We start from the raw sequence: 24,768 nt of genomic DNA, 5'->3' as shown, positions 1-24,768 counted from the left end.
GCCTGATTAAGGAGTACAAAGCTTTAGCCATGGCCTGGCCAAGCACTTTTTATCTTTTTCCTTAGGAGACTGGGAGGAGGGGCGCATGGGGGCTGTTGAGCCTCCTGGCTCCTGGAAGGTATGGTTTGACACCGGGTCACTTAGATGCTACTGTGTGTGGTCCCTCTCCCCGACAGCCTGGACTCCTGCCCTGGATCCTGATTAATATCCATAGTATCCATCTCCACCGTCCCCAGGTTTAATAACCCCACTCTAGTGAAGAGGATGTGGAGTTGAAAGGTTTTATACAGCTCGGCATGGTCTCTGAGCACCAGACCCCAGGCCAACATGTGAAAACCAGACCACAATAGCCATGGAGCACCAGTAGCCCCATGGGGAGAGCAGAGGGAACACTCTCCAGATCCTGCTGACCTCAGACCTGAGTCTCCAGAATGAAGCTAAATCTCTGATGTTTCAAGCCCCGAGCCTATGGCATCTAGTTACAGCTGCCTCAGGAGCTTTCGCGGGGGAGACCCGTGACTTTCCCGTTCTTCCTGGAGTCCCTTCCTTCCTCGGTCCTTCCTTAGGTACTTCCTGTGTGCTGACTCTTGTCAGCACAGGGCAGGGGGCCGGTGGAATCACAGCCTCCCTAGGCAGTCCTGCTGAGAGGCTGTCAGGCATTTAGCGGGCGCCAGCTGTGTGGAGCCTCAAGGAGGTCACCAAGTCAGGGTTGAGAGACTAGAAACAGGAGGAAACAGCACTTTGGGGGCGTCCCTGACAGACTGATTGGACAGAGACAATTGATGGAAACAAACGGTTCTCAACAGGGTCCCTTGGCAGCAGCAGGAAACATATTAGACAGACAGGTAGATAGATTCTCAGACCCCATCCTGGACCCACTGAGGCAGAAATGCGGGGGGGGGGGACGGACTGGCCACTTGTGTGCAGAAGAAGCCCCCAGGGGATTCCCCAGAAGCCAGTTTAATCTTGACATCTTGACGTGTCTTCCAGAGGCAGCTTAGCCACACACAGGTTCAGAGCATCGAAGGTTGCCCTTCTACTCAGTGTAGCTCCCACCTGGAGCTCTTGGGCAGCGAGACCCTCAGGCTTCCCCACAGTGGAGGCAAGCAGTCTGCCTTTCCACAGGGTTCATCTGAGGCTCAGGGTTAGTTTGAGGAGCGCCCACCACTGGCATTGTAAGAGGCAGGGAGAGGACCCTTCCGCAGATGGACCTCCATGAGACATACTGTCAGCCAGTGACGACATTGAGTGACAGTGATAGACACAGCCCAGCGCCTTCCACGACCCTCCCCCAGGCAAAGTCTAGAGGGTCTGCAGAGGCTCTGAAGAAACCCACCCCGGCCTACAGTGGGTGGGATCTGCTTCTGGGTGCCTGGCCCTGATGGAGCCCTGCTCAACTCTATCCAGTAAGCTGCGGACAAAGCCACACCCCAGGGAGGGGCCTCTGCAGGTGGCAAGAATTAAGTCGTCCTGATCAGGCCCATTGCAGGCTTCTGGGACAGGTGGTCTTGGTCCGCCCTCTCTGTCCTTCATACTTGGATTATTAACCCACCCAACACGTGCCCTCTTGGGCCCAGCCTTTTGGAGGTAGATTGCCCTTCCGGCCGCCACTCAGGGCCCCAGCGATGCAGCCAAAGTACGGAGAGGAAGCCTAAATTCCAGCTTGCTGACTCAGGACCGTGGGGGTACCTTGCTGGGTTTGGTAAGGATTAGGGCTCTGGGCCTGGTGGGAGCTCAGATTGGAAGCACGGTTGTGGGTAAGAGCTGGAGAGTAAGCATCCACCAGGAGAGGAAACTGGAGCTTTAGACAAAAAGGGGAACGGGGAATGAGGTCAGGGTCACCTTGGCATTAAAGGGAGGATGGGAGAGAGAAGAAATGTAAAATGTTAGAGGGCTGGGGTAAACGAACACGAACCCCTTGGGAAGAGGGGAGGGGAGACTGAGGAGGACAGGGGGTGAGGAGGACCACAGTTGCCCTGTCTCATGCTGACCTGGGCTTGAGACCTAAAGGATGTGGAAGGAAGGTTTGACGCTCGCCCTCCCTCTCTGTCCCTCTGCTGCCCCAGCCATGGAAGGACAGACCAGAGGAAGCAGAGGCCTTCTGGAGAAGCCTCTCTCTGCCACCCCCAATCCCACTCTGTCCTCACTGGGTGCCGTGTTCATCCTCCTGAAGTCCGCCCTAGGTGCCGGCCTGCTCAACTTCCCCTGGGCCTTCTATAAGGCGGGAGGCCTGGTGCCCACCTTCCTGGTGGCACTGGTGAGTCATGCTCTTCTGGGCGGGGGTCCTCGGGGTTCCTTCTCGAGATTTTATTTCCGAGCCTCTGCATGGGGAGACATGACCTACTCTAAGTAGGTTACGTATGTGCAAGAACTGTCCCGCTGAGTCTCTGCGGGCTCTTTAGGGTAGGATAAGATCCATCATGCCCTGAAGTATTCCCCGGGGAAGAAGAGCCCCAAGCTGCAGGTGCACACAGTTTTAGAAGAAAACATACCAGACCAGGACAGTACCGGATACGGGACTGTCCAGGGCAGGGTGGGACTGTGTGTCGAGGGGCTCAGCTTGCACGTCCTAGGGCCACACAGGCCCCTCTGCAGTTCTTTCCGTATAAGTGTGGCCCATGAGAGAGGGATGAGCAAGGCACTGAGCTCTCAACAGTGGTTACCCAAAGCATCCTGGGAAACTACAGTGATACCTGCAGCTGTTCCTATGCCCTGTAAACTCAGATGCCTACAGTGTCTGGGCAGATAGGAACATGCCCAGGGACCAGGGTGGATGGTGGGTTCAGGGTAGTATTCTAACTCATGTATGTGTGGAATTGTTCACTATCAATAATTTAAAAAAAAAATGGAGAGAGCCCTGGAAAGCATTAAGTAAAACAGCCCCCCACTGCCACTTGGAAACACAAACTACAACCCCTGCCTTCTTGAGAGCCTTCACCCTGAACCCGCCTGTGAGTCATACCTCTAATGTATACAGCGCCCACGGTCCCCTCTGCAGGTGTCTTTGCTCTTCCTGATCAGCGGCCTGGTCATCCTGGGCTACGCAGCCTCCATCAGTGGCGAGATCACCTACCAGGGCGTGGTCCGTGAACTGTGTGGGGCCGCCATGGGGAAGCTGTGTGAGGCCTGTTTCCTGACCAACCTGATCATGATCTCTGTGGCCTTCCTCAGGGTGATCGGAGACCAGCTGGAGAAGTGTGAGTTCCCTTTCCGGCATTGGGGTGGCCCAGGGGGCAGGGCCCCCAGTTGATGAGCAGGTCAGTGGGATAGACCTTAAGGGGGACAGGAGAGGCAGGACCTCGCCTAGGACCCAGTGTGCTTAGAAAGGGAGCGGTCAGTCAGGAAGGCCTGAGAGAGACTGGCTGCAGATGGAATGGCTGACGGAGTCGGCCCATTTCACAGATGGGGAAACTAAGCCAACTGCAGAAAGACCTGAGAACTTCCCAGTGACTCCCTTTATTTGGGCTCTGTGAAGACACCTCTGGCCCTCTCTAAGACTTCTCTAAGCACGGCTGTTGCTGCACCTGGTGTGTTTTCCTACCTCCTGTTTGCACCATGCTGGGCACAGCTTAGCAACTCGCTGTGCCTTCTGCCCTGACTTACAGATGTCTGTGCCGCCGTCTTGCTTAGTTTACATTTGGCAGTTGCTCAGATCCTCTGGTTCCTGTCTTAATTGTATGCTGGACAAGATATTCTCTTGCACAATTATGAGATTTAGAGCCTGTTAAAGCCCACTTGTGACCCTAGCGCTGGTCAGTCTTGGTGAGCATTACATGTTGTTCTGTTTTATTCCAAACCCGGGTTTCAGTAGCCCAGGCTGGACTACAGCTGAGCTCCCTATGTAGCTGAGGATGAACTTGAACTCCTAATCCCCCTGTTCCACGTTATTTTAAACTTATTTATTTTTATTATTATTTTAATTAAGTGTTTAGGGGCGGGTTATGTGCACGGGAGTGCTGGTACACGCGGAGGCCGGAGTTGTCAGGTCCCCTGGAGTTGGACTCCTATGTAGATGCCAGAAGTCAAGCTGGGCGTCTGCAAGGGCAGTACGTGTTCTAACCTCGCCTCTCCAGCGCCATGTCTTTGCCGGAGCACTGTGATTACATGTACAGCCATGCCTGGTTTATGCAGTACTGGGGATGGAAGCCAGGGCCTCCCGATGCTAGGTGAGCTCTCCGTTCACCGAGCTGCATCCCCGGTACATCTTTTCTGACTTTTAAAATGTCCTGCTTGGTTTATGCTATCTAAGAACCGGTGTCGACACCTCCCGCTGGGCCTGCAGACCTGGCTGACCTCACCCTTTAATTCCACAGCCTCCGCTCTGTGGCGTTCGCAACCCCGTGATTAGGCACATCCTTTATTAATATGAAATCTTCTGCTTTCATCTCTGGCATGAAGCCTCCCTCTCTATTAATAGATTCGCCAGCTTCCTCAAGATCAGTGTCCGTGGGTAGCCTTCCCATTCTTCTCTGAAGTCAGCTACAGCTTGGGATTGGAAATACACTCCTTGGAGACAACATATGGCTGAGGCTTATGGGTTGTTGGTTTTTTAATCATCTTGTCAACCTCAGGCTTTTAATTGGAATCCTTAGGCTTAATTGGAACATAGCTGTTGCTCGGGTTAGAGTGCAGTCTCCCATGTTGTTGTTTGTGTTTTTCTTCCCTGCCCTGTATGACAAGGCCCTGGCTGTGGGATTTTAGAACTTCCGACAATGTCCAGTGCCAAAGAATACGGAGGCTGGACTCTCCGGACCTCCCAGTGGGTAAATGCATGGCCACGGTGTGGCAAGTGGAGAACCTCCCCCAACTCAGCTCCAGAAACGGTAGCCAGGCAGTGATGAGAAGTCGGAGTTGCAGGGATGGAGCACTGTGCCCGAGAGTCCTTACTGAGGTAGGAGCCACCCCAGGTCTTGGTGGACTGACGGGTAAAGAGACCACGCTCATCCCTTTATGGTCTGTCATTGGGGATGTGGCCTTCCTTGACATCACACTCTTGGAAGGGAGCCGCTAATCAGAGCTCGAGTGCTCAGGGACAGTGACCCCATCGGGGCTGAAGACTTTAAAGACTGTCTAGACATTGCAGGTTTGGGAAGGAGGGGGTGTCATACCGGTGTGAGGGCCGCTGTTTCCTGGCTGCCGGAAGCTCTGTGAGTGAAGGGTTTGCGTACTCCACCCTACACCTGTTCTGAAACCCACCTGCGATCTCTTTGTGGACTTCACCGCCTGCCTCCTCTTGGTGGCTCAAGGGTACGTGCATGCGTGCCTGTGTGCGTGTATGCTGGTGTGTTGTGACTCTGTCCGGAGGAGAGCCTCTGCATGGCGGTGACCTGGCTTTGGGACCCTTCCTCACCTCACCAGCTGGGGGAGCTGTTCTCACAAGGCAGGTATTTATATGTGGACCCTTGCTCACCTCACCAGCTGGGGGCGCTGTTCTCTCGAGGCAGGTATTTCTATGTGGGGTACATTTGATGAGATCTGATAAGAGTTGACTCACTGCAATGCAAGTGACCCCACAGCCCTCTCCCAGCCTCCCCTCTGTCCAGTGGTCACCTTGTCTGTGGTTCCCGGTCACTCCAGCTTCAGGTTGTCTGTCAGTCCCTTGTTTCCCTCCCCCACTCTCCTTCCCTCTTAGATCACCTCCGACTTAGCCACTCTGCTGTTCTCCACGGTGCTTTCACTGAGACATTGGTCCCTGTCCTTCAGGTTGCTACGGCTTGGCTTTGTCTCGCAGTGTGTGGCATAAGAGACCTTGTGGCAGTTCTAGGTGTGACTTTTAGGAGGATGGGCAGCCGGCAGGAGGGCCCATGAGGAGAGGCAGAAGGTTGAGGAGGGCTCTAGGGTCTCCAGTAGGCACCAGGAGTAGGCTGCTACTGTCTGGGGACCTCCAGATCAGCTCTGCCATGAGCCAGATGCCCCCAAGGGTCCTAACCACCCTTGGTGGAACTGAGGGGCCAGTCCAGCTCTTCCAGAATTTACTCTCCGATTCACAATGGGAGCAAGAGTTACATTTCTCAGCCACGCAGCTGTGGAATGTGCTTTACTGAGCACCAGTGCGGAGCTGCAATGAGAACCAAGCTCAATTTCCTCCAGTAGTGCAGCCAGAGCCCCAAATGGTGCCATCTGACCCTAGCTAGCCAATGGGCTTCAGAACCAAACAGAAAGGGGCCTTGCTCAGGTCTCAGTGCCACAAAGGCAGAGAAATAAGCTCAGTGTGTGTTTGTTAAATGACTTCATGAAATATGGGGTTCCTTCCTTCAAGGGGGTCATGGGATGGGCTCCATTTCATTTCTGATCCCTCCACTCCCAGGTTGACCTAGCTACCAGCCCATATGTCTGTACCCTGTGGTTACTTCGGGTCCCACAGCCTAGCTTCTGTCTCTAACAGTGTGTGACTCTCTCCTGCCTGATGTCCCACAACCCTGGTATGCAGCCCAGGACGTCACTCTGCCCCTGATCTCCGTGCTGGTCATCTTTCCCCTGTCAGCACTTCGGGAAATCGCCTTCCAGAAGTATACCAGGTATGGGGCCTCCGAGGCTTCTGGGCAGGGGAGCTGTATGTCAGGAGAGATAAAAGAAGGCTGGGTTTGCTTCCATTTGAAAAGAAAATTGGAAGTTTTACAGGTTCTGTGCACTCACAGTAGAAAATATAGATAAGACAAGAAATACTAATAGCAAGTCTTTAAAAATAATTTTTAACTTATTCTTCAATAATTTCCTACATGTGTATGGTGTATCTTGATCTTAGCCACTCCTCACCCCCACCTTCCTCTCCATCTGCATCCCATCCAAAGCCTTCCTTCCATCTCTCTCTTTCTCCCCCCTCCCCTGCACCTTTAGTGTGCAGATGGGGGGCCACCCCTGGAGCGTGAGCAGCATCCATAGGCCACACCCTCCAAAGGGGTAGGCTTTGTGGTCCCCTCCTCATCCATGCCCCGCCCCATCCTGTCTAGCCCATGACCTCACCACAGTTGCTCTGAGCTAATGAGTATGGTGGCCACTCAATGTCCAGAAGACGGCATTTCTCAGCCCTCCCCGTCCTTCAGCCCCTATGTTCTTTCTCTCCCCTCTTCTACGATGTCATCCAAGCCCTACAGGGAGAGGGTTGATACAGAGGTCTCTCTCGTTCGGGGCTGACCACTCAACAATCCCTTGTTCTCCACACGTTTGCCCACTTAATAGTCTCTGCACTGACCCTACCCTGAGACAAGAGGCTTCTCCGCCCAGGGTTGAGAGCACCTCAAATCAGTGGGTATAGACATAGCCCAGCCTTGGGCTTTGGACCAGTTTTACAATCCCAGGCATGGCTCTGCTCCTGTGGAGCAGGCTTCAAGCCCACTCAGAAAGACGCTGGTTCCCCGGACCGTCATGCATTAGTGCCCAGCAGGTTGGTATTGTGGCATGTGGTGCCTGGTGCTGGGTGGGACCACTGCTGCCTTCCTTCCCACCACAGCCCAGCAGCACCGCCATCGCTGTGATACCCCTGTGGGCATTGACTGCGTCTCTGGTACAGGGTCTCTGATTCTGTCTTGTGTGTGCCAGCATCCTAGGTACCCTGGCTGCTTGCTACTTGGCACTGGTCATCACAGTCCAGTACTACCTATGGCCCCAGGGCCTCGTACGCCAGCCCCGTCCTTTGCTGAGGTGAGTCTCTGGGGACAGTGTTTCCTGCTTTGTGGTTAGGAACCTAGAATTCTTAGAACAGATCCTCTGGGGCTTGCCTCAGAACCCTGGCTCTTTCCAATGAAATCATTCTTCGCTCTGATGTGTGATGAGCCAAGGAAATTCTTCCTTCAGAAAAAAAGAAAAAAAAGAAAAAAAAAACAAACAAGGCACTGAAGGCCACACCTGGGCCAAAATAGACACACCCTCTATGTGGCCGCTGGGAGACCTGGCAGGTGCCCAGGCTTAGAGAACATTGGAATTCTTGAGCAGCCCAGACTAGTGCTGTACGTGAGGTAGGGTGTCTCGTAGGGACTCGGAGCTTCTTTGAAGACTGTTGTCTTTGCCATGGGTGAACTGGGGTACCCTCAGTGTTCTGAGCACAGCAGGGATGGGGCATGGCTTGTTCCTGAAAAGGGTTCCCAGGTGGGCTGTGGGAGTCAGGTACAGGAATATGGGCTAGGCAGGAAGTCCCAGCCCAGACCTGAGGCCTCAGGCTGAGGGGCATCCCAGGCAGGTGATATGACGTGGTCAGGTGCTAGGTGTGTGGACATCTGTTTCTCAGGGACGGTGACAGGTCAGGGGCATCTAACCGCAATCAGCAGTCTTGGAATTTTCTGTCATAATTGAACCAGGGCCTCAGCATGTCCATTCTGTATCAGGTCCCGCAGATAAGGTGGTCGTCCTGGTCGGGGACTACAGGTGGCAAGGAAACAGGAGTCTGAGGATGTGTCCCAGGCAGGGAAGCCTGAGGGCACATTTGCTAGATGCTCAGTGACTGACCAGCTGTGTGTAGCTGCAGTTTGAGGGAGGCAGGCCAGGGAGAGCAGAGCGGTGGTGATGTCTGTGGGCCAGCGTTGGAGGCTGTGGTGCTGATGTCTGCCATGCCCGTCTGTGGGGCTGTGGTACTGAGCCAGGAGGTGGAGGGGCTGGAAGAACCTGGGTGGGGTGGGGTCTGTTTTGTTGCGGTTATTGTTTAGTTTTCTGTGTGTTGGTGTTTCGCCTACATGTATGTCTGTGTGAGGGTGTCAGGTGCCCCTGGAACTGGAGTTGCAGACAGTTGTGAGCTGCCATGTGGGAGCTGGGAGTTGCACTGGGGTCCTCTGGAAGAGCTGTCAATGTTCTTAACCTCTGAGCCATCTCTCCAGCCCTGGGGTGGGGTTTTTAAGGTAGGTGGGTTTCCTGAGGTGCTGCAACAAGTCCCTTCAAACCAAGGGGCTCAAACAGTCAGAAATGTTTCCCTAGGCCCTGGAGCGCTTACACCTTCCCTCAAAGTGCTGGCTGGGGTCAGAGGTTCCGTTTATATGTTCCGTCAGACCGTGGCATAGGCAAGCCCATTCCTTCTGGAGTCTCTGGGAAAGCCTCTTGCTTTTCCTGCTTTTAGAAGCTGCCCACACACAGTCTATCCTCCTCCAAAGCCAGCCCTGTGGTAGCTCTGCCGTGCTCCCTAGTCATGGCTCCCTTGTTACAACTGGGCAGAAGCTCCGGTTGCACACCGTGGTCTCCTGTGACACAACGGGCTTACCTCCATGACCCAAGGCACTGCCCATCCTAAGCTTTAGTGCTATCTACAAAGTTCCTTTTGGCTCTAAGGGAATAGGTTTGCAGTCCTGGGTAATATCAGGACAGGGATTGGGGGCGGGGGGCTGTTAACTCTCCCATAGCCTAATATTGCTGATCACAGGAACCTGCTGTTCATGCCCTACTGGACTGCGTGTCCCTGTGGGTGCCCAAGACTGACATGAAGAGTTTCTTAGCAAAGCAAACAAGATCTACCAGACAGGAGCCAGGGGAGGGGACATTTGCTCCCTGAAGTGATTTGGACACGGGGCACACCAACCTTACATTCGGGGAGATGTGTCAGACAGTGACTGCGTGTGCCCTTGCACCCCACAGGTAGCCTCTAGAGGGAAGACAGGGCTTCTGTCCTGACACTGCCTTGCCCAAACCCCACCCACATAGGCAGGGTCGTGTCACCAAATGTCCACAAAGACGTGTTTAGAAGGTGCAGCAGGGAACACGCTTCCCTTCAGCTCCGGAGCATGCACACAGACTCAGCCGTTCCAAATGCACCCTGCAGTCACACCCACCACAGTTCCCCCATTTTGTGTAAAACAAATATTCTCAAACTGAAGGTTGTTCCGGCTCCTTAAGGAGCACTTGCCTCTCTCTGTTCACAGCCCGTTCCCCTGGACCTCTGTGTTCAGCGTCTTCCCTACCATCTGCTTCGGATTCCAGGTACGTGAAGAATGTGACATTTTCAGGCTTCTGAACCCTCTGGAGAGTGCAGCTTCCCCCTGTGGGGAGGTCTGAGCGTTTGTTCTGCTCTCAATACCCAGCTGTGACAGGGGCTGTCTTCCAGGGGCCGTGACTTCTGGGCCACCTAGAGGGGCTGTGAACTGTCATTGAACTCCTTCCCCTCCCTCCGCTCCCCCACCCCCACCCCATTCTCCCCCTCCCCTCTTCCACCCCAGACAGAAGTACCACATTGGTTGGGTCTGGAATCCAGAGAAGAGGGTGGGGACCGGGACACACCTATCTCAGAACTACCACCAGGCCTGGGGACAGAGCCACCCTCGCATACTTGCAGAATGAACAGATTCTGCCCTGGGCCTTGGAGAAAAATACTCCTCAAGGTTTACTGCCTCAAGGGTTATAGGGAGTGTACAAGAGGCCACTTGACAGGACAGGGAACCATGCTAAGATTTACCTCTCCTAAAAATCCATCATTGCCAATAACTACACCACAGAGCATACATAGGTCACAGGATCTGTGACAGCACCCAGGCCTCACGTCCTGTGCCTCCTCCCCTTACCCTCCAATTCTTTCAGAGCTGTTTTTGATAACCCCTGGCAACAGTGCCCTTTCTCAGCCTGGTGACTTCTGGGGCTCAGGGAGAGGCTCCTGAGATGCTCACACACCTGATATTTTGAAAGCTGCCTGGGGCTGATTTTGCTCTGGGCTGCTGCCTGGGTGTGGTGAACACGGAGCAGCAAGCAGCCAGTGCAAACCCCCTTCCAAAGGCTCACAGCCCTCACCTTGACCTCAGCTCCCTCCCTGGTTCTCCTAGCAACCAGGTTGTGGTTTCCAGGGTTTCCAGGGCTGCAGTGACTACAGAGCTGAGGACAGGATGCTAGTGGGGGCGGGGCTCAAGCCAGGGGTGGATGAAGGATCTGGAGAGTCAGGAGTCTGAGGAGATCTGTGAGGATGAAAATGGCTGAGCTTGGCAGCTTGGGCTGTGAGGAAGGAGAGGCAGCAAGGCTTATGGCCATCAGTACTTTTGACAGGATTTAAACACACCTCCTTTCCCTGAACACACTGAGAAATAGGGCACCCCTGATCCCACAGTGAACTGGGTCAGTGTGGGGGCAGAGGGCTGCAGACTCTGTCTCTAGCCACCCTGGCACCCCCTGGTTTTGTTTTGAACTGATTTACTGAGGTTCATACAACATGTGGGCATGGTCAGGGTGTGCAGTGTGGCCACCAGCGACCTGCTCCTCCTCCTTCTGCCAGCCTCCGGTGACCATGGCTCTGCTCTGTCTGCGGATCTCCCTGTCATGAGTGCTCCGTGACCCTGTGTCTCCTGTCATCTGGGCCTGTGGGTGTCAGACACTCCTTATTCCTTTGTTTGTTTGTTTGTTTTTGAGACAGGGTTTCCCTGAGTAGCCCAGGATGTCCTGTTACTTGCTCAGGCTGGTCTCAAACTCAGATCCTGCCACCTCTGCCTCCTGAGTGCTGGGATTAAACGCATCTGCCACCATGCCTAGCTTGCCTCATTCCTTTTTAAAGCCAAGTGACATTCAATCATGGGGACAGCTACGGTCTGTGGACCTCTGCCTTGCCTGTGCGTCTGAGGCTGTCACAGTCTTTGACTCATGTGTCCCCTCCCCTGTGCACTGACTGCTGTTCCTACCTGCTGTCTTCAGATAGGTGACAGGGAAGGCAAGCTCCCAGATGTGTCTGCCTGCCAGTGTCAGGGCTTGGCTGCATCTCTGCCTGCAGAGCTGAGGCTCTGAGTCCCCCGCATGGGGCGTTGTCTATGGCTCCCTAAAGCAGAACCTGTGACAGGGTCAAGATGCTGGTGTCCCTTCAGGAGCTCCAGGGGTGGGACAAAGAGTATTAAGTGGCATTGCTGGATCCTGAATTCCTTGGCTGTCCTGACAGGTACATAGGGCACACACAAAACTGCTTCTGGCCACGGGAGGGAGGGTTTACCCTGAGCCACACCACCATCAGCCAAGGATCTGGTATAGTCACTATCACCTGGCTGAGCTTGCCCCCAGCCCAGGGGCTCTTGGCTATCAGAGAAGCCCAGGTCAGACAGAGTATACCACTGCCCTAGGTTCATGGGTCAGGGTTAGTGTATCTGTGCTGTCCCTAGGTTGGGCCGGGAGGAGCAAGGCCTCTGTGCAGCCTCACGCACCTATGCTCCAGGGCTCCTGGGAGCACTGTGGTCCCCATTGCACACTAGGAACCAAACATGGGCCGATGGAGAGCAGGAGCTGGAGATGGCAACTCACAGCTGACAGAGGCAGAACAAACAGAGCCAGAGTCACACAGGGTGGGGACGGGGACATGTGGAGGAAAGAGGTCTGTTAGGGATGAAGGCAAGGGTGTGGGTGTGGTAGGCAGTAGCGATGCATCCTGTCTACACTTCCACTCTGTGAGCTCCGCAGGGTCCCTCATCTGCTGTGTGAAACCCGGCCTTGGGCTGCGCCAGATGAGGGAAGCCAAATTGCATTGGCCCGGCTATACATTTTACACAGACAATTGTCAGCATGATATAGCACGTTACCTTAAAAATGATTTTGCTTACTTATTGTGTACGTGCGTATGGGTGTGTGCAACAACACCGTCAATCTTATGTTGTTTTGTGAGAGTCTTCTGTGTTGAGGCAGGGTGTCAAGGGTGGTCCTTTTGAGAGCTGTACAGTATTCCGCTCATGAGTGTCCTGAGATTTGCCTATGCTGCTGGTGGACGCTGGGTATTTCTCAGCTTTGGGGTGTAGCACCTCCGCAGTTGTCTGGAGGGGCTGAGCTACAAGTTCTATCTTCCAGTGTCACGAGGCTGCGGTCTCCATCTACTGCAGCATGCGGAACCAAAGCCTCTCCCACTGGGCCCTGGTTTCTGGGTTGTCCCTGTTGGCCTGCTGCCTTGTCTACGCACTGACAGGTAGGGCCTGGGGGAGCAGGGAGGGGGTGCCCCAGAGGGGAGGGAGTGGCCGTAGAAAGTGGGTCAAGACCGGGCTCCTGAGAGAGCCCACCCATGCTGGGTTGTCAATACCGTTGCTCCTTTAATCCATATTGTCTCATAGGAAAGGGCTACAGATGGGGAAACTGAGGCTCAGAGGGCTCCCGTGGCTTTCCCAAGGTCCCAGAGTTAGATATGCAAAGCTGAGACCCACACCGACGTTCTTAATGTTCCAAACCCTGTTCTCACCTCTCCTGCTATTCTGAGGTGTGGTTATGCCTGGGAAGTGGTTTGTTTACAAAACATTTGCACAGAGGTAGTGACTTCAAGTCCTCAACCCGTATTTTACAAGGTAAGCAGAGGTCATCAGAGGTTGTAAAAGTGCAGACAGTAACCAGGAGAGGCCCAAGGTCACAGTATGTGCCTGTTCAGACTCAGGTCTCAGTGACTTTTATTTTATTTTTTATATGTGTTTTTTATTATGTATATGATATTCTGTCTGTGTGTATGCCTGCAAGCCAGAAGAGGGCACCAGACCTCATTACAGATGGTTGTGAGCCACCATGTGGTTGCTGGGAATTGAACTCAGGACCTCTGGAAGAGCAGTCAGTGCTCTTAACCTCTGAGCCATCTCTCCAGCCCCTCAGTGACTTTTAGTGGTCATTGCATGGTGGACTTTCCTGCTTCCATTATTGGAGCTGCCGACTTGGAAGGCTTTGGGCTGTGGTGTATCTGCCATGCAGCCTTGGACTCCTAGGGTTACTGGAGGGACTTGCTGGGGCCCTTTTCCCCAGCCAGCAGATCCTGTCATACTGCAGCCCCAGGATCTGAAGGCTGTGACTGTATTATCTCCTCCAGATGTCCCTAGTGTGAGGGTCAGTAGGACCACAGGACTTCCTAGATAGACCTCCAAGAGACACCTATGTGTTGAGGCCAGAAGTAACCTCTCAGGACATGGCAGAGGACCTGGGTGACAGGAAGCCGTGTTGTGCTGTGGGAAGGAGCTAGTTTTCTGCTCCTGCCAGCTGTGTGATTGTGGAGGATCGGGGGTTGTCTAGGCCTTGGTTTTCCCATCTAGAAGATGGCTGTGGGACCAGCTGCTTCCTTGGCTGCTGTTGCCCCGAGCTGGAGGACATGGGATGTGGGAGGTATGTGTCTGTTTCCCAAGGCTCTGGGGCTTCCAGTCAGTGGTCATATCTGAGCCCTGGCACCAGCCTTGAGTAACCAACTAATCTGCAGGAGTGTTTAGGACAGCAAACACGAAACCCATCCAGAACCTTCCAACTATACTAAAGAAAACCCTTAGGATAGTGGGGGTGTGGGATGTGTGGGATTCTTCTCTTTGCAGATGCCCACCACCTTCTCTCCCACCTGCAGGTGTTTTTGGCTTCCTGACCTTTGGGACTGAAGTCTCGGCTGATATCCTAATGTCCTACCCAGGGAATGACACGGCCATCATTGTAGCACGGATTCTCTTTGCTGTCTCCATTGTGACTGTCTACCCCATTGTGCTGTTCCTGGGGAGGTGAGTCTGTTCAGCGCGGTACACCACGGGTTGTGTTCCCCGTGTGTGGAGGTACACGTGTGTTTTGTGGGACTGAGGTCACCCCCGATGGGTACACAGGCACAGTGAGTGGGCTTAGGTATTGACTGGCGAATAAGCATCAGAACTGGGCCTGGAACCCTGACTTCCCTCTCTGCATCCTACATACCTGGAGTCTGAGAGGTGCCCTGGGGAACCTGTGGCCGGATGTGGGGCAGACCCGGCGGTGTGCAGGACTCATGGAAACCAGGAGATCAGCAGCCATGGCCCTGGCTGAACACTAGCATCTGTGTATCTGCAGGTCTGTGATGCAGGACTTTTGGAAAAGGAGCTATTGGGCCACACGGGGTCCTCCAGTGCTGGCTGACCCCTCAGGGCCATGGGTTCGGCTGCCACTGACCTTCCTGTGGGTGTCAGTGACTCTTGCCATGGCCTTGTTCCTGCCGGATCTCAGTGAGATCATCAGCATTATCGGTGGCATCAGCTCCTTCTTCATCTTCATCTTCCCTGGTGAGTGACTGCCCCCTGCCCCCAGCTCTTGTCCTTGGTCTACGCCAGAAGTTCTCAACCTGTGGGTCGTGACCCCTTTGGTAAACTTCCGAAATAGCTCCAAGAATACCTGCAATATGATTCACGACAGTAGCAAAATTATAGATATGAAGTAGCAATGAAAATAGTTTTACGGTTCGGGATCTCCACAGCTAGAGGTGCTGTATTAAAGGGTCGCAGCCTTAGGAAGGTTGAGAACCTGTGTCTGCAAGATCTGGAGGTGGGGCCCTCCTTGGATGAGGGCCTAGGTCACCGAGCCAGTGGTAGGCCAGGCTTTCCAAACATTCCCTGCCGAGTGGCTCAACAGCCTTAGATGGGTATGCCATGCCATTCCGTCCCACCAATGGAAAGACAGAGGCCTAGGATCCAAGGCAGACCTGGCCTGTGACAGAACAGAAAGGCTACCGGGTCCACTGCCAATGTCTCCCACTGTGGCGATGGCTGGTTATTTTAAAATACCGTCTGTGTGAAACTCACAAGGCTCACAGTACAAAAGAGCATTCCACGAGAATCTCCTTGGCACCGCCCTATACCAGGAGGCAGATCCCATGTTCTGCGGTGACAGCTTCTGAGGGAGCCTTCCAGTGTATATGAGCTGAGGGGGTAAGTTATAGGGGACATGGCAGGTGTACTCTCCAGATGGGAAAGCCAGCAGGGGGTGAGACTGGAGAAAGACTCCAGCATACAACAGGGACCTGGGCACACAGTAGGTACACAGCACACAGAAGTACTTCTGTGTCTAGACTATGCGGTTTGGCTATGAGACGAGCTGCATTAGGTAGACTTCGAACTTGGGGGGCAATGGCCCCATGTTGAACCATGGCCAGATGTTCTCTGAGACAGCAATGACACCATTGGATGTGGCACATCTATGCGTAGGAAGAAGCCAGGCCAGAGAGTGTCTCTATTCACTCTGATTTGGGATAGAGTTTGATGAATTTCATGGTGCCTGCTCCTCTTTCAACTCCCTGGTCTGAGGCTCTTTCAAGTCTGGCTCAGGCCCCAGGGGAGCCTTTTCAAAGTTCTAGCTCTTGCCTGTGCCCAAGGGAACTGCCTGGGGGTGGGAGGGCGGGATCAGTGTGGGAGAAGTTTGGGAGCTCCAGGCAGAGCTGGCAGGCTTTGAAACTGAACAGAACTGATGGGATGCTGGAGGTGAGACCCAGGACTCATGCAGGCCAGGCCAGAGCTAAAGTACAGCTAAAAAGAGGTGTGGGGGTAGGGTACTGCAGGGAGTCTGCCTAAGCTACACACCTGGCTCTTTCTCTTTCCTCTTCCTCCTCCTCCTCCTGCTCTTCCTCCTCCTCCTTCTGCCTATAACGTGTGTGTGTGTGTGTGTGTGCGTATGTGCGTGCGTGCGTGTGTGTGTGTGCACATGCATATGTGTGTGCATGCAAGTGGAGGCCCAAGATTGACACTGGGTGTCTTCACTAATTGCTTTCCACCCTGTGCATTTCCTAGCCCAGCCCACTGTGACAGTCATATGCTGAGCCTGTAGGCGGGCTACCGCATCACCAGCTTAGGAATTCCAGGGAGCTGAGCTCCAATCCCCATGCTTGTGTGGCCAACACTTTACACACTAGACCTGCTCCCCAGTTCCATACTAGCTCCCTTGGTTTTTTGTTGTTTTGTTTTGTTTTTTGAGATGGTTTCTGGGTAATCAAACTTGGGTCTCTTCATGCTTACAAGGCAAGAGCTTTACCAATGGAGCTATCTCCCCAACCTCTAAAAGTATTTAAAAATGAAGGAGGAGGAGGAAGAGGAAGCTGAGCATAGTAGCACCTGCCTATTATCCGAGCAATAGAGAGGCTGAGGCAGGAGGTTGGAGAATTCTAAGCCGGTCTGGGTTGTGTTGCAAGACCCTGTCTGAAAGAAAGGAAAGTAAAGGTACAGAGATGGCTATAGCTCCATGGGTGCATGCTAGGCTTGGGTACCAACCAAGTTCCTGCCTCTGCAAGGCAGAGCCCTCAGAGGCCATGCTATTCAGCCAGATCATTTTGGGGGTGCTTAGCTGGAGCTCTCACTGGCCCTGCTAACTCAAAACTGGTCTCCTAACCACTGCGCCTTTCCAGATGTACCAGTTTTCCACTGGCCATTCTCTGGCAGCCCCCGTGCCTCCAGTTCAGCAAGGGAGAGCCGGGTTGACCTTGTGTCTCCTTTGCAGGTTTGTGCCTCATCTGTGCTGTAGATACGGAGCCCATGGGACCAAGAGTCAAGTGAGTGTCCCCTGATGAGGGTGGTACCTAGGGTGTACTGAGGGACTGCGAGCTGGAATGATGTGTTCCCCTGGGCCCGGGAAACCAGAGGTGGTGGTGTGGCCTCCCTCTCCTGTGAGCACGCGTCCATGAGATCCGCACAGACCCGCGGCCAGCCTTCACCAGTGTGTGCACATATTCCAGGCTCTGTGTTTGAAACTTCCTGTCTGTTTGGAGTATACCCCCACCACCTCTAGTGCTCCAGGCTATACCTCCCTTGACGTTTGGCTCAGGAACAGGGCACAGGCTGGTTCTGAGTCTACAGGTCAGCTGACTGAGAGGGCTCAGACCCACCTGCTATGTCATCAATAGTAGCAGATCTTGCCAAGGTTCCGGAGGCTCCTCTAATCTAGTCCTCCTCGTAGACCTATCTCCACTGTACAGATGAAGGGGTAGCTCAGGAGGATGGAGCCAGCCCTAGTTCAGACCCTGGGGTCTGAATTCCCTTGATTGCCACTGCACAGTGGGGGAAACAGGCTGAGGCAGATGGAAGGATGCAGGTTTAGCTTTCTGCGGCGAATGACCACGGCCTTGGGAGTGGCATTTAGTGGCACAAAGGCACCCTGCAAGCTCTGAAAAGCAGTCCTGAAATCGACTGGTCAGCTGGCAAGGCTGAGTTGTGTTCCTCTAATCCCTACCATCCTTCCTGTAGGAAGACTCTTGTCATGGACTCAGGCCCCACACCCTGCCCTTAATCGTTCCTGCAGACCCTGGTCTGGAGAAGGCCCCAATCCCATGTAAGCATGCAATGTGTGGTACCACCATTTTGGATGCCCACGGCTTACACAGCCATGGGTGTGGGTGCCTGTGGCTACAGTTCTGTGCCCAGTCCCCATCCTTCAGTCCCAGAGAACCCAAGGTTGCCAGGAGAACAGGTGTGGCTCAGACCCCTTCTGTCCTGACAGGAGTTGTAAGCTAGCTGACTGGTTCCCACTGGCTGGTCGTTGGAGCAGCTGTTGAATCTTGTTATGGACAAGTCCGGCATGGTTCATTCATACGCTTTCAAGATGGTTTTCTGAAACCACCCGCCTGTTTTGTCCCGCCTGTTGTGTCCTGTGGACTTATGGGGGTGATGTTGTTCATCCAGAGAGGTCCCTCTCTGGTGACAGTTCCTTCTGGCCCCTGTTAATGCTGCAGTGATCTCTCTGGAAGCCCTGCCATTCTCTGGTGCATTGATCTCCAGTTAAGAAAATGGCCTACAGGCTTGCCTACAGCTGGATATCATGGGCACATTTTCTCAATTGAGACGCCCTCCTCCTGTGATTTTTAGCGTGTGTCAAGTTGACATAAAGCTAGCCAGCACAGGGGAATTTTGTCTTAATTTGATGACACTGGCCCGTCAGCACCATCTGGCACTGCATACTGCCAGCCACACAACCAGGTTTGTTGTCTTGCAGGCGCTGCCTGGAGGCCTGGGGCACCCTCTCCGTGCTGGTGGGCACTTTCATCTTTGGCCAGAGCACAGCTGAGGCCATGGTAGAACTGCTCTGAGAGACGTCTGGGCTCTTGCCTGAAGACCCCTGTGGGCTCTTGAATCAAAGAGGTGCAGGGGAAATGGATGATCCTACCTGCTGGCTGCCTACTGAGCTCTGCTTCTCCTGTGGCTGCTGGGGCCCCGGTGAGGAAGGACCACTGTGACACACCGGTTGGTGACTCAGGACAATAGGTACTCATGCTACTGAAAACCGGAGTGTCAGCTGGAGTGTGGTGGGCCGTGCTCCCTCAGAAGGCTCTGGAACGCCCTTTCTACTGTCCTCCTTTGGTGGCTGCAAGAGGTTCTTAGTGTTTCTGGCTTGGAGATGTGTCCTTCAAGTCTCTATATTCATGGTGACATGGTCAGTACCTGCCCTGTGTGTCTCTGCCCAAGCTCCCCTTTCCCAAGCCGTCTGTCAACTACCCAGTCTGGATCCATCTCAAGTTAACAAGCTATGTCTCCTCTTAGTTACTAAAGATGTGTATCTTAGTTACTATTCCATTGCTGCGAAGAGACACACAATCAAGGTAAGTTACAGAGAGTTCATGGGGGCTTATATTTTCAGACAATTAAAATCGATATCTATCATAGCAGGCAGGCAGGCATGGCGCTGGAGCAGCAGCTGAGAGCTGACTTACATCCTTGCCCACAAGCACAGGGCAGAGAGAGCACACTAGGAGTAGTGTGGGCTTTTGAAGCCTCAAAGCCCACCCCCAGAGACAGAGCTCCTCCAACAAGGCCATGCCTCCTAATCCTTCCCAAACAGTTCCACCAACTTGAGACCAAGGATTCAAACATATGAGCCTATGGGGGCAGTTTTAATTCAAACCAGTACATTCTACTCCCTGGCCCCACAGGCTAGTAGCCATATCATAATGCAAAATGCATTCAATCCGATGTCAAAAGTGCCCGGTGTTGGGCTGAATGTTATATGAGGATATAACGAAATCGTGACACAGGCATGGAAAGATCTGGTGTTGACATTTCTCAAGAAGTAGATTTAGAATGCCAACAGATGTGACAAGGAGCACAGGAATGCCTGTGACCTTCCTGAATCTCTAGAGAATGGTAGATGGTGTTCCCATACCTCAGACAGTTTTCCGAAGACAAATAGCACCGTTGTGCTTTATGTAACCTTGAACGTGCTAGGCTGAAAGGCAGGTTTCTCTGCACCTGTAAATGCATTCTGTTATCAAAGGAGCTGTAATAATAAATGTGAGCCTCACCGTGCAAGTTCCGCTCAGCGTTTGGTTGGTCTGAGTCCCCGGCTCCCACTTCAGTTCTTCCAGGCAAACTTCTCCCACCACGGTTTTTTCAGTCTCAACCTTTTCAAAGTCCAAAGCTTCTTTTGAGACTCAGGACAGTCTCTGTTACCAACCCCTGCATATTTACAGCATACAATGGCGCAGAATATGCATTACTATTCCAAAAGGGAGGCGTAGGAGCAGAGGGAGGAAATATGGACCAAGGGAAGATCAGAATCTGTCAGGGCAAACTCCAAATCCTGTAACTTTATGTCTGATATCAAAGGGCTTAGATGGTTCTGCCCTTCCAGCTTTGCCAGCTGAGACACACTCCTCTCTCTGGGGCCGCTCCACTCCCTGCATGCTCTCCCTGGCAAACATCCATGACTTCGGGCACCACCAACATCTTGGGTCTCCGACACACTCCAGGCTTCTTCACAGCTACATGTGGTGGCCTCTCTGGGCTTCCATGCAGAAACCCCGCTGCCGTACACCTGGCCTAAGCGCCCTTTCCCAGAGGAGGATTCCACGTTGTACTTACCCCTGTATCCCTCATGACTCTAAAGCCTGGACCACATAGCTGATGCTGCCAAGTTCTGCTGCCAGCTTGGAATGGAGTCTGGCCAGCTCTGTGAATTGCATTTGCATAATCTTTGATTTGTTGATGCTTTTTGGAAGCAGAAAGCCCTTCAGGCCTCTTCCTTTCATAAATTGCAGGATTATCCGAGTGGGACCTCACCCTGAGAGCACCACTTCCTTTCTTCCATCCATCCTTTCTCACAAATCATGGCTCCAACACTGAATTTCCTGGTCCTCTTTTTTCCTCAAACTGTATGTTTTGTATTTCTTTTTGTCCCTTTTGTACTTTTTCATTGTAGATCTGCATAAGGGTGATCATTAATAACCATGGAATAGACTTGATATTGGGCTGTCTTGAAATCTTCTCTGTCAATAAAATTAGTCTGAAACTCTTCAATTTAGCCTCCAGCATGTTCTTAGGACAAGGGCAAAAATCAGCTAAAATATCCCAAGAGTGATCGCTAGCCCAGTTGCTGATGTTGTTCCCTTCTAAAACCTCTTGAGCTGGGTCTCCATAGTTCATATTGCTCTTAACACTACTGCCTGCCAAGCTCCTGTGTAAGAGCAAAGTCAGCCTGTAAGCACCACCTGTCCAAGGACCAGGTAACTTTCTGGAATGCTGGGAGTTGTAGTTCCCAGAAAATAACAAGGCCACATGGAAAATGGCAGCCATTTGGTTTTGTTCTTTAAAATCCCTACAACATGTGTCTTGTGGCTGCTTGTTGGGATTCCAGAAAGTGGATCTGACCAGAGTCCATCCTGTCGGTATTTAATTAAAGCTTGCTTCAAATTGGCTCAAAATTGTGGAACTGGATTTTCTCTTGCAGGTCTCAGGATTAACATTTGGAAGCCCCAGTGAGATAAGAAAGACCCTTCCACCTCAAATGCTCATGCTCTTCCCTCTGGGGCTGGTGGGCCGCCCTGGTGGTTCACACTTTGGAATCTTAATCCAAAACTCCACTCCCCACTCCCCCCCACAGTGAATGGCCAGGAGATAGCAAGCATTTTTGGTAAGTCATAGAAGCCTTTTTCGCTTCCTGTGACACTTTTCTACCTGGTGTCTGGATTCTGGTTCCAGGGTACCATGATCTGGGACTGGGGAGGACTTTATGAGGTCTATGCACCCCCGTACTTGGTGAAGGGAGATGTCCCACAGCCCACTGGTTATTTCTGGGGAGGTTCATCTGGAGTCTCAATTTCCCTTTCTTCTGACCTGCTATGAAAGCATCCTAGGGACACCAGGGGCTCATATGCTCAAGTGTATCAGAGAGGCCAGGCCCGTGGGTGATCATCAGCAGGGTGCCAATACATGGACTATGCAACAAAGCCAGGACATCCCAGGACGTGGGGGGCCAAACCTAGAGTTTGGAAAGGCCCGGAGCAGAGATGTCAGAAAGACCAGGGGTTGTGCCAGGAGACAACCGAAACAAACTCTTACCTGGTAAATGTCTCTTGGCCTGAAGCAGAGGACTCCAACTGTTAGATGTCATTGTCTGATGTTTTCTGTTGTCATTTGGCTCTACGTTTGCCTTTGTCGCTTTGACTCTGTGTCTTGTCTTGTGGATGTACCTGTCATTACATGTTCTGACTTGGGGGATGACAGGTACATATGTTATATGTATGTGTCATATGTTATATGAACCTGTCATTATATGTTCTGACTTGGGGATGCTGGGCAACTTTGAAAGACCCAGGGTCCCTGTACAGAAGCCAGTGGTCAGCACTACTGTGCCAGTAGGGAAATGGATTCAGCAGCAGTGACCACTAAGGTGCCCCTCCCCCCAAATTACAATATCGGAGGAGGTAAAGAGAGTTTAATATCGGAGGAGGTAAAGAGAGTTTATCTAGCTGTTTTGAATGTATGGATGTGGACACTGCATGTTTGTTTCTGATTGGTCTCCCTTGAATGTGTGAACTTACTGTGTTCTGTATTTCTTCGTTAAGGCTCAGCTGATACTATTACAGTCAGTGATGGCCCAGGACCCAGAATTCATCTCTGAGCTGTCTGGCCAGTGAATCTAATGTAATAGGGAGTCAAATGTCATTTGAGTATGAATAATATTAACTTTATTGAAAAACTGGCTCTAAAATTAGGTTATGGCTCTCCCTGTTCCAGACCAAGACATTTTTTTCAAGTCTGTGTCTGGGGTCAAGACGCACAGCAGGGCGAAAAGAGAGCAAAACAGCTAAAGGGATTATTGATTTGTAAGTTTATTTGGTATGGTTAAAAATCTGTAATACTTGTAACAAAAAAGTTAACATAAAACTTGTATAGGATTGATAGTTAAAAGTCTGTGCATAGGTAATCTTAAAGGCTCTGTATGGCATGACTGTATTTTGGGATATAAGCAACACCTGGCCTTAGGCAGTCACGTGACTAAAAGCCGTCTTTGCTAGGGTTGCAGAGGCAAGATGTCCTATGGCTACACTGCCATCTTCATTAGGGACAATCACAAGGTGTGGCCAACCAAGGAACTAATAGGTCTCCAAAGATACTTTTAAATTTGGGTGGATTTTTGTATGATAATTCTCATCCTGTCTTGAAAACACTGTTTATGAAAGATAGGACTTAAAACACAGTGTTTGTTTAATGAAGTATTAAAGCTGCATCTTCATGCATTCATATACAAGAAGGAATCTTGCTGACAGTCAAACTTTGTAACATAAAAGTCACCCAGGTGGTTTTAAGGACATTGAATTGTTTGCACTGGTGAAGTTTGCTTCTGCCTTGTGCAGATTGTGGTTGTGCTCAGTTTCTTGCTCTTGAATTAAAAAGGTACTTTTTTTCAGGAGCATGCAGTTGTGAGATTTTAAACTTCTTTAAAAAGACATTTTGGGCTTTTCCAGAAAATGTAAATTAAAAAGTAGATATTTTTAAGAAACAGCTTTTAAAAATATTTAATTCTATAAGGTTCTGGGACATTTATAAGATATTATAATGACTTTATTAATATGTGATTTTGATAAATAGATAAATAAAAGGTTAAAATTAGGGCCATAGCTATGAGCACCAAACATTAAAAACTAGAGACTAAGGTATTTCTATATTTGATGCAGCAGATTTGATGCAGTGACCTAAGCTGTCTGGAGAAGGGTCTCTCCTTACGTAAGGTCTGTTCAGGCTAACAAAGACTGATTTAAGAATGTATGTCTAACTTCCTTGTTTTTGCTACTTTGTTAAACTGTAGCTATTTTCGCAAACTGAGTCATGCCAGAAACTGTTATACTCTCTATGGTGTCCTATGTAAGGACCAGGAAAATAAAGTTTCTGAACTCCTGATGGACTGTATTCATGAAATGAGTTTCAGTTCAGAAATTATTATTTTTATTATAAACTGTTAAAGATTATTAAGCTTTCATATGTTCAGAACTATACTAATGTGGTGTCTGAGGTAAAGTGTGTGCACTTGGAAGGCAGAGCAGAGCGTTGTTTTCTTTCTTTCTTTCCTTTACTTCCTGAGACAGGCTCCCTCACCGTGCCAGCTAGGTTGGCCGGTGAGTTCTTCACATCTGAACCAAACCCCCACTTCCGCAATGCTTGAGGTTACATGAGTTCATGGCCATACTTTTTACATGGGTGCTGGGGATTTGAACTCAGGTCCTCATGCTTGCATTGCAAATGCTCTACCCCCTGAGCATCCTCCCAGCCCATGTGAGTGCCTTCTGTGTATATCTAAGAGTAGCATCACTGGGTCACATGGACATGAACTGTTTGTGGAAGTGGGCACTGATATTAGTGTGTGGGTGAACGGAGGTGTGACGTGCTCTGCTAAGTGGGGCTCCTCAGCTACACCCCAAAGCACCAGTCTCCTGGCTTATGATTGGGAAGGAGCAGCCTTGGGCCAGTAGAGTGATATTTACTCGGGCTGATGGTGCCGGCTGGAGCCTTCCCCGTGCGGAGCCAGGTGATTCCTGACCCATCACTGCCCACATTCTGGATGAGACCCCTGATTCTCCGAGGCTGGTGTGGGATAGTCCCGTTAGAGCCGGAAGTTGGGACCTGAATCTGCTTCACTCTCCCTAGGGGAGGCATTTGTGAATGGCTGGCATCTGACCTTGAGGTGGGTCTGCACCCAGGGAGGCGGCAAGGATGGGAGGAGCACAGTTGTGGTCTAGCCCCTCTCACCAGCTGAGGTGGCGCTGCTCCCCTCCCCCTCCCAATCTTTCCTGGTCAGAGGGAGACCTGCTGTGTTCCTTGACGGTCAAGGCTTCTGTGACAGTCTTCCTGCTGACTAGAAGCAGGGTGGAATGTACAGGAACTGGTCTTCCAAGCAGTG

General features: G+C 51.8%; 1 protein-coding gene across 1 annotated transcript; it reads left to right on the top strand.

The window, feature by feature from the left end:
• The first annotated feature begins 1,488 nt into the window (after positions 1 to 1,488).
• Positions 1,489 to 20,886, top strand: Slc38a8 (solute carrier family 38 member 8). The gene is made up of 11 exons (XM_075977961.1): positions 1,489 to 1,702; positions 2,067 to 2,257; positions 2,999 to 3,197; positions 6,386 to 6,518; positions 7,540 to 7,641; positions 9,840 to 9,897; positions 12,718 to 12,832; positions 14,228 to 14,375; positions 14,695 to 14,903; positions 17,104 to 17,155; positions 18,592 to 20,886. Exons 2-11 carry the CDS (start codon positions 2,069 to 2,071, stop codon positions 18,683 to 18,685), a joined length of 1,299 nt encoding a protein of 432 aa, XP_075834076.1. The 5' UTR covers positions 1,489 to 1,702; positions 2,067 to 2,068; the 3' UTR covers positions 18,686 to 20,886.
• The last annotated feature ends 3,882 nt before the right edge of the window (positions 20,887 to 24,768 follow it).

This window comes from Microtus pennsylvanicus, chromosome 6 (genome assembly GCF_037038515.1).
Source record: "Microtus pennsylvanicus isolate mMicPen1 chromosome 6, mMicPen1.hap1, whole genome shotgun sequence".
Lineage (NCBI taxonomy): Eukaryota > Metazoa > Chordata > Mammalia > Rodentia > Cricetidae > Microtus > Microtus pennsylvanicus.
Note: the sequence above shows the minus strand (reverse complement) of the source record. Positions and strands in the feature narration are given on the sequence as shown.